The following is an 11937-nucleotide window of genomic DNA, read 5'->3' as shown; positions in this document are numbered from 1 at the left end:
ATATTGTAGTTTCAGATAGCCTGAGCCCAAACTTATAGATTTAACTTGAATGGAAATTAAACCATTCACGACTCCTTTGCCACAATGTTCAATGAAAAGCGTAATTAAATAATTTGCTAATAGTTCAATCTAATAAATTCCAAAATTTTCAAACTAATTATTCCGTGATATTTATAAATATGTATATTTATTCTTTCATGTGTATTTTGTTTCATAGACCATAATTATATTTTGGTTCTAAATATCGCAGCCGTTTTGATTCTGCCAGAAGAGCCATAATGCCTATCAAAGTTTCTTCGGCATTGGGCTTTATAAAGGCTGCTGGCAATACAAAGCCAAAATTCCCAGTGTCACGAAACTCAATGGTGTAGGATATTTTGATATCCTTTTCGTTGTATGCCCAATCGTTAGTAGCGCCTGAAGCCGGATCTACAAATAAATCATCATGTATGTATTTTGTCTATCCGCATATGTGTAGTTCGTTTGCTTACAAAGAATGCCAGCTGACGAACCATATTTATAGATGGTTCCATAGGGCAGTCCGTGGACGGCATCACTGTAAGCTTTCGCCACTTGCATCAAGTCATTGTAGTTATCGGGAAATTCCTCCGCTGTGTGCCCGTAAGGTGACAACAAGAGCTGACTATATGAGTGAAAGGCGAGCATAACATTCATTTTATGCTTAAGGATGCTAATAAAATCCGACAGAGCTTTAACCTCTGGCTCCGAAAGAGGATGCGGCCCAGCATAGGTCTCGTCGCAGGGATCCGAAGAAGCGCCGCCATTCTCCATCCAATGCGAGTCGAAGTTCCGATTTGGATCAACGCCGACGCAATCAGAAATCAGCGACGGCTGTCGTGTTTTGCGCCATAGGCGATCCTAAAAAAATATTCAATTTAATTTAAAACAAGTAAGAAAGCTCTAGTCGAGACTGCTCGACTACGAGATCCCCTGAACCCCACAAGGAACTGATATTTCAATAATAATTAGCACACACACACACACACGCATACAAACAAACACACGCACACACATACACATACAAACAAACACACGCACACACACATACGCGCACATATACAGGCGATTGCGCTTGGGTTGCGCTGCAGTGTGGCAATAATAGGATAACTTATTTGTTGAATAATTTAATTTCTAGACGTACGATCGTAATGAAACTTTCAGAACGTAATCATGATGTTTAAATGTATGTGTATACCGAAGCACAAGTCTCTAGTATTTGATATACGACTTTTACAAAGATGAGGGTGAGGGGGTGGATTTAGGGGTGGGGGGTAAATTTTAACAAAAACCGAAATTGTATAAAATTCATCTTAGTATACATTTTAAATTTGGAGACTCTAGCTTGAAAGATGTAGGAGATATAATTTTTAAACTGATATTCGATAAGGTTTTTTATCGATAAAAAAGTATCGGAATGAGTTATCGTTTTTTAGTGATAAACTCGATATGCGCGTGATAATTACGGACATTTTAAAAAAAAGTTGAAGTCTCTAGCTCTTATATCTTCTGAAATCGACGCGTTCATACATACGGACGGACGGACGGACGGACGGACGGACGGACGGACGGACGGACGGACGGACAGACAGACGGACAGGGCTAAATCAACTCAGCTCTTCGCCCTGATCAAGAATATATATACTTTGTGGGGTCTGCCACGCCTCCTTCTGCCTGTTACATACTTTTAACAAAACCATTATACCCTGATTTCCCATTTTCAATGGGTTCAGGGTATAATGATAAATTGAGTGCACGCCTTGAATTGATTTACCGTTTCGTGCGTGTAAACAAACCCGTCTACATTCAGAACTGGGATAATGTACCAATCGTGGCTCTCGGCTAATTCACGCACCGATTCGTCTTTCGAGGTGAGCAGCTCGTTGATCAACCATGTGGCCGTGGCGGAGGTGATCCATTCGCGTGCATGAATATTAGATTCAATGAACACGCCTGGATTACCCCATTTATACGAGATGCGTATTCCGCGTATATCCCGACCTTCATAGGACTGGCCGAGGACAAAGCCCATGGTAACTTCCGGGTAATTTGCCAAAACCGTATCCAGCCAAGCGTCGATTTCAGTCAAGTTATGGTAGCGTGTCCAGCCAAACGTCGCGTCAGCTCTCGTGCCCGCAGTGTTCTCCTGGTCAATCAAGCTGAAAATGACTTATTCATTTCCAGAAAATTAACTATTTCACCTGTCTAAACTTACTCCTGCACATTGGCAATAAACATTTCAGCCGTTGCGTTGACAAGTCTTAATTTTTCCTCGAATAGGGGCAACGCACTTGGCGCGACCATCAGATTACACTCAGAGCCGTCATCGTGCCACAAGCTGAATTGCTATGAAATTTTGATCACAATAGCATCAGGCTTTCTTCTTTTGGGTAATACTTACGTTTTGCTTTACTTTAGTTAAGTCGAGCAGACTCTGTCGCTGCATAGGTGTTTTGTACTTGATCCTAAAAACTCGATAGTCGTCATAGCGCACCTTCTCTTTAGTTTCCCGTTTTTTAAATACGCTAGCCCCATTAGTTAGCGAAATAATAATTATTATAGCCAATAGTATGTACGGGTTCATCTTTTCTGCTGGGGCTTTGCTTGCTGAATACTGCTTATTTACAGAAGTGTTAGAGCAACACTCCATAAACATTATTACCACATAAAGATATGAGCTGTAGAATTTACTAATCGCACTACCAATTGCCCCGATAACGGCTTGATGACTACTTCAAATACACAGCCAATTGTAACAGTTTTGAGTGCAGTTCGTTTGATGGAGTGGGACGCTTGCCAATAATCACATTATAACTTGCTAGTCACCCTAGCACAAGAATCAGCATATCATAGCTTTTACGTAGAATCAATCTACGGTCTAAGATCTTTTTGATTCTGAAGTTACCCCGTTTAAAAAGTACTTATAAGCCCGCAATAAGTTTTTGACGAGTGGAAATATTAAAGTTGTTAATGAAGATTGCTTTGCGTTTATTGAGCTCAATTTAAAGGCTAGAATAGTCGCTAAATTCCTTTTTTGTTTGTGTCAAGCTGAAGAAGGAAGGGACTCAAATTAGTTGTCCTTCCTGCACCCTTCGCCGCAATCTGAGCCTTCGCAAATGTCACAAAGAGAGGATTTCACCTGGTAGTATTCGGTGGCACGCCGATCCGTGTCGTAATAGTCGTAAAGGGAGACAGCGGCTGGCTTTTGCTTGGCCACCGAGTGCGCACGGACGCCTTCCACAGGTAAACACTTAACATCGCCTGGTGTCAGGCTGTCGAAGTAGATAATCACCGTAGAATCTGAGTTCTTAGTTTCGATGCGCTTGACTCTGTCAACATCCTGAATTTTACCAAAGCTATCCGAATCACTGATGAAACCTGAAGGTAGGGCTACTTCCATAACGGCCATGTTGGAGTCCTTCTTCTGGTCGCTCGCCTCGAGAGGTACGTATTCAGCGCAGACCTCTAGGGTCAATTGCTGCATGGGTGTGTCCTTGACAGTGGGTGTTACCTTGAAGCTGGGCTTCTTATCCTTTTCAGCTAAATTATATCGGTATGACAACTGCACCATTGCTGAGCCTTGGCCTTTCGCAGTAAAGTTAATCTTACGAGTGCTCTTTGGTAGAATATGGCTTTGAAGCACCAGTGAGTTATCTGGATTCACACTAATGGTACCATTATTGTCGCCATTGGAAGACACAAAGTCAATGTCAACGGTGCCAGTGCCAGAGCCGGCCTTGAAGGCGAACTTAGTCAGCGCCTGCAGCCCAATGACCGTATCCTGTGTGGAGGAAAAGCCGCCGTTGCTGTTACGCTGAGCAATAAGCCATTTGATGATTGGCAGAGTATCTTCAGCCGGCGCTTCCTCTAAGAGAGCCATCAAGACATAGGAAGTAATTTCGACATCGTTGCTGCTGGGACGCCAAGTTCTAAAGCCACTTGTCTCAGTAGTCGGCTTTTCAGCCGATTTCGACCACCACTTACGGCCATCCTCCAATTTGGCAAGGCTCTCAAGCTTGTCTAGAACCTTTTTGGCCTGAGGATGTTTGGCCAATTGCAGAGCAACAGCCGCTATCGACAGGGAGTACTGATCATCGGTTTTATCCACTTCTTGGGCAACAAACTGAAGACCCTTGTGAATTGCTTGCTGATACTCTGATTTACCCGTGAATTCCTGTTAGAGAGGGAGAGACAGAGTTAGTAATATTACAGCGTGCTCATCATTTACTTACCTTATTTTCAAAGAACGCAATGAGCACAAACGATGTGAGTCCCAAGGCGTTCTGATTTGCATTGTCAAACAATTTGCCAACCTCGGGAAATTCGCCATTCTCTTTTTGCGTCGATACAAGGAAATTCAAGCCCTGCATTATTATCGCGGGATCGACGTCCGTGTAGTTGGCAGCTTGATGGAAGGACCGCACAACATACGCTGTTAACCAGGTGCTGCCTGACTTATCCGATTTGCCGAAAGCGCTGTAGGAGCCATCATCGTGTTTATATGTTAATTCACGCTGGTAGCCGATTTCGAGGAACTTCTTTGCCTTGGCCACTACACTCGGCATTTTCCGATTGGTGACCTCAAGGTATTTGACAACCAGAATATTGGGCACGAAGTTAACCATATTCTGCTCTCCACAACCGTAGGGCTTGCGAACCAAATTGTCCAAGTTCTTTATGGTGGGTCCCAGCAGATCACCGACTACCGAGAACTCTATAAATTCAGAGTCTGGAACAGCTTCGGTGGGTATATTCGCGTTCAGCTCCTGGCTCAATTCAGACTGATTCATCAGATTAACGAAGACGGCTACATTTTCGAACTGTGTAACACCTTCCGGTTCGACCTTCAACTTCTGATGAATCGTATCGCCTGCCAATGGAGTTGTGGCTGTGATCTTCAACGTAATAGATCCCACTCTATTGGGGCGTATCATAAAAGAAATACTCTGCCCGTTATTGGATGGTACGGTAATACGCTTAACTCGTTTTACATCATCTATTGCCTTCTCCTCAACCTCGTTAGTAGCCTCAGTGAACTCGAACTCCTTGTCTGAATTATCCATCGTGACTTCAGCGTCAAGTGCCTTATCCATATAATTGAAAATAATAACGGGTATGGCAATGACCTCACCTGGTAACCAATATGAAATTATTTTGTTTTGAATACCTTTTACGATAAAAATACGTCAACTTTTAGTTCTTACCGCGCTTCACTGAATACGGAAGATTGGTAGACACAAAGAATGGCTGGAACACTCGAATCTTTCTTGGATTCTTGGTTAGAGCAATGCCGGTTCTTGGGTTTAGAGAAAACCCAGTTATAACCCATGATGTGATTGTGTCCGGAATCTTTCGGACCAGAGTAAAGCCATCACCATCATCACTGTTAAGGGAAAATTATATAATGTACAGCTTTAGTTTTACAAATATAGATATTTCTATTATCAACAGTCTCATTTTAAATCAAGCGCAAAGCGGCACACCAATGATTACAAAATAAATGGGCCTTATCCTCTACGATGTTTAGCAATGAATGTAACTTATAAGCACAAGCTCGCGTCAAACGATTAAATTAAGCAATACCAGTTAATATGAGTTGAGTTTGGGGGTTAGAACTTTTCTGTATGCGAAATTTTTGTGTACGTTTTAGTTAAATTTCCATGAAATATCCAAGTTTCCATAAATATTTCGCGTACGCCGAAAATCTTTTGTGAACCGTATGTCTCTTCATCAGAAAAATTCGGTTTCAGCGTGGTGGTTTTTCGAATTTTGTTGGTGCTTTGCCTTTCCCCGCTGACTTTCATTATGGGTATGATGCCCGAATCCAGTTTTTTTAAGTTGTTAACTTTAAATGTAGATAAATTATATTAATAATTATAGCGTTAGTTAGTTAGTTTGTTGGGGTGCCATGTTAGATCATGTTGAATTCGTGCACGCACTTGTTATACTCGCAAAATAAACTTTTTTGGTGTTCAAGACTCAACCCGCGGTATCATCGCCTATTCAGTAAATGCTAATTACGTTATATTGCTTGTAAACATCCAAGTTTCGGGGAACTCTTTTCGAACTTGAGGGACGACTGCTGGAACTGATCCTACTGACCCAACAAGGAGTTGAGTTCCTGCAGAAGGTGGACTTGGTAAGCCTCCAAAAGCGACTGCTAGGCCAGATTCCGGCCTGAATGGACTCGGAAGCAGATTATAAAGTGGACGATAATATGGTATATCTAGGAACAAATTCATCGTTTTATTCATGGTATATTACAGTAGCCTTCAAAAGTCAACGTCCGTATAAAAATTGCTCCTGTTCATTCCGGTAAGTGCTCTATATATTAATATATAGAAGTGCGCTGCTCAGGTGAGGATTATTGTATTATTGTGTCTGAGTTAGTTCAATACCCAAATTATTTCATGTAAATATAGTAAAAGTGTTGAAATTACATAATATTGTCTGCGAATATCCAAACTTCGGGAAACTCTTTCCGAATATGAGCAGTAGCTTTCGGTGGAGAAGCATCTGGTCCTATAAATCCAGCCCTACTTGATTTTTTTTCAAATTCAAATGCGGACGGTACAATACGCAGTGGATGTCGCAACAATCTAATACCTATGCATAAATAGGGAATTTTAAAGCATTCTACTTCTGCATACAAAAGCCGTAAAGGGACCATAAAGAAAATACAAGAAGACATTTTCAGATAGATTCAAGGCCAGAGAAAGAACTCAGATCAGATTCACCACATAAATTTCATGGCAGAACGGAATGATTAAAATTTAATGAGACCATATAGATCGGGCTATAGATCAAGCATGTTGTCAGATAGCATTCATGAATGCTTCAAAAGGATTCTGATTATGGCACGTGAGGCTCTACCAAAATACAAAGGCCTTATAAAGATCTAGTAGGAAACCAAAAATCAAATGATAGGAATATTATATGACTAGAAAGCCCCGAAATCTTGAAGAGAAAGCTAAATAGTTAGGTCAAGAGGTTTTATACTTCTCCATGTTTTCAAATATCCAGCTTTCGGGAAACTCTTTACGTATTTGAATATTCTGTTCAGAAGAGAAATATTGTACGCTATCTAGTTCAAGTGGCACAATGTTCTCTGAAACTACATGAAAAATACAATTATTGATAAAATAATATATATGTCAGATGGTCGACCGACCAAAAGCTCTAGCATACAATATTTTCTAGGCACCCATAATTGACATGATTAGAGTTAGTTGTAACGCTTATTCCATACTGCATTTATATGCTATTGCAGTGCTTCATTGATATATTGTAGTTAGTTGTTTACCCAAAGCGATAACTTTCAGAAAAGAGATATACTGGTTTCGCAATTACGTTGTCTTGTTAGCAAAAATCCAAGTTTCTGGAAATTCTTTGCGAATTTTGTGGGTAGTTGGAGGAGCTGCAGGAATCTTTGCCGCATAAAGATGGTTTATCGCTGGCAAAGCCGATCCTCCCATTCTAAAGCCAGGTGACATAGAACTCAGAGCAAAGGAGGTATATAAAGGAAGGGCCATGGCAAAAAGTCTAATACCTAAATACAAATTGGTTCGATTAGTGCAAACTGCAGATGAGTATAAATGACTTATACCACACAATTATCCTCCTAATTGAAATAAATAAACTAGACTCGTAAATAGAATTAAAAACCTTTACATCTCCTCAAATATCCAGCTTTCGGGAAAGTCTTCCCGAATTAGCATTTCGTCTTCGAATAAGGTATCATCTTCTTAGAATACTTCTATGGCTTCAGTGGCCTCTGTATATTCGCCACTAGGATACTCTATTAAAAATACATAACCAAGTAAGGAAGTAGATTGAGAGGAATTAAAGTACCTCAACCTTAGTTGACCATGTCTGAAGAATTAAAATAAGTGTAATTGTGTGTTAAGTAAGATCTCGAAACTATTGTGTTACTCTGCTTAATACCGTCTTCATGCTTTATGTTTTAAGGCGAGAACCCACCTCATATTGGTGAATTGCCAAATCCAAACCTCTGCAAAATTCTTGCGTATCAATTTATTTCGATCCTCTGTTTTAGGCACTACAACGTCTTTGGTAACAAAATCATTGATTGCTTCTTCTTCCTCCTGAGCTTCTAGGTATATTTCAAATTCAACTTCGCCATCGACTGCATCATATGATCGTGTTGCTAAAATTTGTACACCAACAAACAGTTTCATTCATAACGCAACCTAATTTTCATTTGTTGTATGCCTAGCCCGTCTAAAATTCCGTATAGTTGTCAAATACCTTCCCTTCCCTTGTTCTATAATAATCCTTGTTCAGGACTCGTGTCCCTTAGCTTACCAAAATTGTACGGATAGTTGGCGTTGGTAAGTGTGACCAGCCCGGATGTCTGTCCTGGATAGCGGCCATATCCCGATTGCCAGGGTGTAGATGTTTTGTACTTGTCAAGACTATCAAAAACAGCATCGCGAGCCAAATCATTTCCAGACTTCAACAACAGCACACTTTGATCAACGCCCAGCAGACCCACATAGGAATCAGCGTCTGTTTTGATTTTCAACTTTACGTCCTCACTGGGCTTCGCCTCCAATGGGGAAAAGATCTCGATCTGTGCAGAAATTCCAACTGTTAATAGAAAACGAAACATTTATACTCAAGCTGCCTACCGAGTTATCGAAGTCCTTCTCGAAATCAACTGTCCGCTCTTCGAAGCGCAACTCGTTGTCAAAAATGAAAAAAACGTAAATCGAGGCCTGTGGCACCATCGCAAACGTGGGTGTGAATTTAATGGTGTGAGTCTTGCGTCCTTCAGGGACATCGACTTGTTCGGCCTTGACAATATTTCCACGAGCAATGATCGCGTAGACGAAGTATGGAATGTGCTCGTTAGACTTCACATCGAAGGAGACGTCTTTGCCCAATTTTGGACTAAGGTATCAATTATTAATATCTGTGATCAAGACTAACACTATCTAGAGGCACCTACGTTTTGGTGTTCACAATTATCCGGAGCGGCTCAGCACTTTCAATAGTCGGTTGAAACTTGTGAATGGAACCCAAGTAAGAGCTCGATTCATCATATACGCCTTTCACATTATAGAAACGGGTGTCGTTTACGGGCAAGACTACGTCGAAGGTTGCGATTCCGTGCTCGTTTAAGAGAGCGTCCCATTCAATGCTTTTGAGGTCGGTTGAGTCATCGGATCGGTCAAAGTTGAAATATCTATGAGGCGCTTCGAGTACCAGCTTAGCCTTTTTCAAACCACCCTGTACAGGGGAGCCATCTAAGTTTTTAACCACAAACTGATAGACAAAGCTCTTGCCTGGATGATAATTAGTTACAGCGTTAACTGCCTCAATTTTGTAGCGCTGGGAGTGCACAGTCACAGTTGATGAAGCATTTTGCTTGTTGCCCGTCAAGTCCTCCGTAACTTCCGCAAAGATTTTCAAGGGCGGTGTGTAACCAGAGCCATATGCTGACTTTTCAATGGGGAACTCCACATGAGCTTTGCCATCGATGTCGACAGTTTTCATTCGTTTCGATTCAGAGTTGATCGGCCTGTAGTAATTGTAGTCTTCTTCAAGTGAGACAGTCGCCTTGCCCTTCACCGGCTTGCCATACGTATATTTGGCTCGAATTGTGGCCTTGACTACGCCATCTTGAACGGCGACATCCTTGGCTGACTCTACCACTACCTCGAATTTGGGCAGCACGTATTTGGCCACCTCAAAGGACTTGCTTGCAGCTGTGTCATCGGCGACATTGACAGCAATGCTCCACTTTCCCAGCACCGGCTGCTCCGACAGTTGCAGCTCTCCCGTGTAGACTCCCTTCGTCAATCGAACATTGGTTAGTTGCTTAATGCGATTTTGCTCTCCATCACTGATGGCAATCGTGATGGGCTTATCAATCGCTGCAGGTCGCGTGTTCTCATCTAGAAATAGCACTCGGTACTGCACTAAATCCGACGGCTTGTACGTGGCCTTATCGGTTTGTATGAATATTGATGGCTTGTTATCAGCATAGTTCAACTTGGTTGTGTTCTTGAAGATGACGCCCTCGGTGCCGTCGGCTGTCAAATTGTAGTCCCCACTCGATAGAGTCGGCACATCGAATTCCACATTTGTCGTGGACATAGGCTGCAGCTCCACCTCCTTCGTTTCATTGTAAGATGGCCCAGTGATGCCCACCTTTATAGTGCTCTTACCCTCTGCCTTGTGCACAGACACAGCCACATTGTATTTAAAGTTCGAGCGGATCGTTCCAGGTGCGATGATCGTGTACAGACTGTGCAAATCGAAAAGATATTCATTAGCTCTATTAATGCTTATACGGCAAGACGCCAATTATTTATTTTATGGCTTTCATCCCATAGAAAACCGGATTCTGCTTAGTAATTTATTAATATTTACAAACTGTGTATGAACGATAAGTACTTAGAAGCTTTACTGATATGATCGATCATCCATCATTATTCCTACGAATGTTGTTAGATCATTTACGACCCACAAAATGGTCATTAGATAACAAACCAAGTAAATTAAAAGGAGTTTTTCCCTGCTCGCTTTCAATCAAGCATAGTGAAGAAATTTGTTGAATTTTTATGTATATTCGTCTTTGTGTGTGTGTTTTGTTTTGTTTTTTTTTTTTCTTCACACATGCTGGGAGATAACGTAACATGAAAGGCTTTGATTTGGAATGAAAAAGTATGCACAAACTTGACATTTTACGACCATTCAACCGGTTTTGAATATACAATGAAAAACGTCTCTTTGAAGATTTAGACAGCAGCAGAAGAAACCAGCGAGCATTCAATTCAAAATGTGTTCAATTTAATTCTTAGAACTTTTGAGACGGTGATAACTTCATGGGATTGCATATATGTATGTAGATAGACTAACACTGTATATTACTTACCCAGTGGCATTGATGAGAAGTCCCAATTGAAATACACAGAAACAAAAAACTAGCAACCGCGACATGTTCGCGGCTCTTTTTGTTTCACAAATTAAATAAAAATGCAAATTTGTTATTGTTTCTGGAAATAGTTGAAAGGAAATTTAATGGAAACGGTCAGAGAATTACTGTGACTGCTCAGACAATTATAATTTAACAATATACTGGGTACGATATATGTACATATAATAGTGTAGTTCTACATGATTCATAGGTAGCATTGTTTTTATTTATTTATTGTGTTGTTCATTATCAGAATATACATTTGTATATATAGACACACTATATATATATACGTATAGCACACAGAACACTGCACACAGAACAAAGCCCAGCTTTAGTTTGTTTAGGCGCTCGCCACGGATGCTCCGATGATACGAACCGTCCGACTTTTGGATCCACAATGAGCTCTCTCTGATGCGCTGCGGGCCTTAAGTATGATTTTTGAGCGCGACGCGAGCACCAATCGGCCCCTATTGTCTATGTTCCACACACACACAGACACCCACCCAGGTCCAGTGACTGTTGAGAAAACCCCCGCTGTTAACTGTTGTTGTCGCTATGAGAGATCGTCTCTTGTTTAACGATCTTCGGTAAACGTCACTGATGAGACAGTCGATTCATACTCAGCCTTTTTAAGATTATTTGTTTGTTTATTTAATCAGCGAGCAGACGATGTGAGCACACGCCTCTAAGCCACACGTTTTCAGCGTACAAACAATTTTGAGCATTAATCTAATTTATTTGTGGTTTATCCCGCTACCTTTTCTGTATAAATAATATTTCCCAATTCAGTAAAATTTATAATCATAAAAAAAATATTTATAATGACACTGAAACAAATTTACCTCTGGTTACATTTTTAACTATTTTAAATATCATCATTTACCTCAGTCTTTTCTCTGTGAACTGACCAAAACGTCAAGTCAAAGGGGCTTAGCAGAGCCACAAACCTTATTCTACTGCCTCCAGCTCTT

The 11937-nt window shown here is 41.0% G+C and overlaps 2 protein-coding genes across 7 annotated transcripts; both read right to left on the bottom strand.

Moving 5' to 3' along the window:
• Positions 1-176: 176 nt before the first annotated feature.
• Positions 177-2844, bottom strand: LOC108657721 (zinc carboxypeptidase). The gene is made up of 5 exons (XM_089258292.1): positions 2420-2844; positions 2234-2364; positions 1793-2177; positions 492-879; positions 177-429 (listed from the first exon to the last, which is right to left on the bottom strand). Exons 1-5 carry the CDS (start codon positions 2672-2674, stop codon positions 212-214), a joined length of 1377 nt encoding a protein of 458 aa, XP_089114418.1. The 5' UTR covers positions 2675-2844; the 3' UTR covers positions 177-211.
• A 132-nt stretch (positions 2845-2976) lies between these two features.
• Tep2 (Thioester-containing protein 2) lies at positions 2977-11110 on the bottom strand. 6 transcript variants are annotated; one of them, XM_018098826.3, is made up of 8 exons: positions 10922-11110; positions 8990-10291; positions 8670-8931; positions 8344-8611; positions 7999-8185; positions 5223-5401; positions 4251-5149; positions 2977-4192 (listed from the first exon to the last, which is right to left on the bottom strand). In XM_018098826.3, the coding sequence occupies exons 1-8, from the start codon at positions 10984-10986 to the stop codon at positions 3089-3091; spliced, it is 4266 nt and encodes a 1421-aa protein (XP_017954315.1). In that variant the 5' UTR covers positions 10987-11110; the 3' UTR covers positions 2977-3088. The 6 variants fall into 6 exon arrangements, with proteins under 6 accessions (XP_017954315.1, XP_017954313.1, XP_017954317.1 ...); XM_018098824.3 differs by lacking the exon at positions 7999-8185 and adding an exon at positions 7369-7567; XM_018098828.3 differs by lacking the exon at positions 7999-8185 and adding an exon at positions 7018-7132.
• Between the last annotated feature and the right edge of the window lie 827 nt (positions 11111-11937).

The sequence above is a fragment of the Drosophila navojoa genome, chromosome 3 (assembly GCF_054131105.1).
Source record: "Drosophila navojoa isolate 15081-1374.11 chromosome 3, UAZ_NAV_1.0, whole genome shotgun sequence".
Classification (NCBI taxonomy): Eukaryota; Metazoa; Arthropoda; class Insecta; order Diptera; family Drosophilidae; genus Drosophila; species Drosophila navojoa.
This window is presented reverse-complemented; position numbering and strand designations above follow the sequence as displayed.

Bases quoted from the DNA above. Each gene is read 5' to 3' on its own strand.
- LOC108657721 (XM_089258292.1), bottom strand. From the start codon at position 2,674: ATGTTTATGGAGTGTTGCTCTAACACTTCTGTAAATAAGCAGTATTCA. The intron at 2,365-2,419 runs GTAAGTATTACC...AAAATTTCATAG, and splicing joins TAACTAAAGTAAAGCAAAAC to CAATTCAGCTTGTGGCACGA. The intron at 2,178-2,233 runs GTAAGTTTAGAC...AGTCATTTTCAG, and splicing joins TTTATTGCCAATGTGCAGGA to CTTGATTGACCAGGAGAACA.
- Tep2 (XM_018098822.3), bottom strand. From the start codon at position 10,986: ATGTCGCGGTTGCTAGTTTTTTGTTTCTGTGTATTTCAATTGGGACTT. The intron at 8,612-8,669 runs GTAGGCAGCTTG...ATTTCTGCACAG, and splicing joins AGAAGGACTTCGATAACTCG to ATCGAGATCTTTTCCCCATT. The intron at 5,402-6,039 runs GTAATTAGCATT...TTCCCTTAACAG, and splicing joins ATGTTTACAAGCAATATAAC to TGATGATGGTGATGGCTTTA.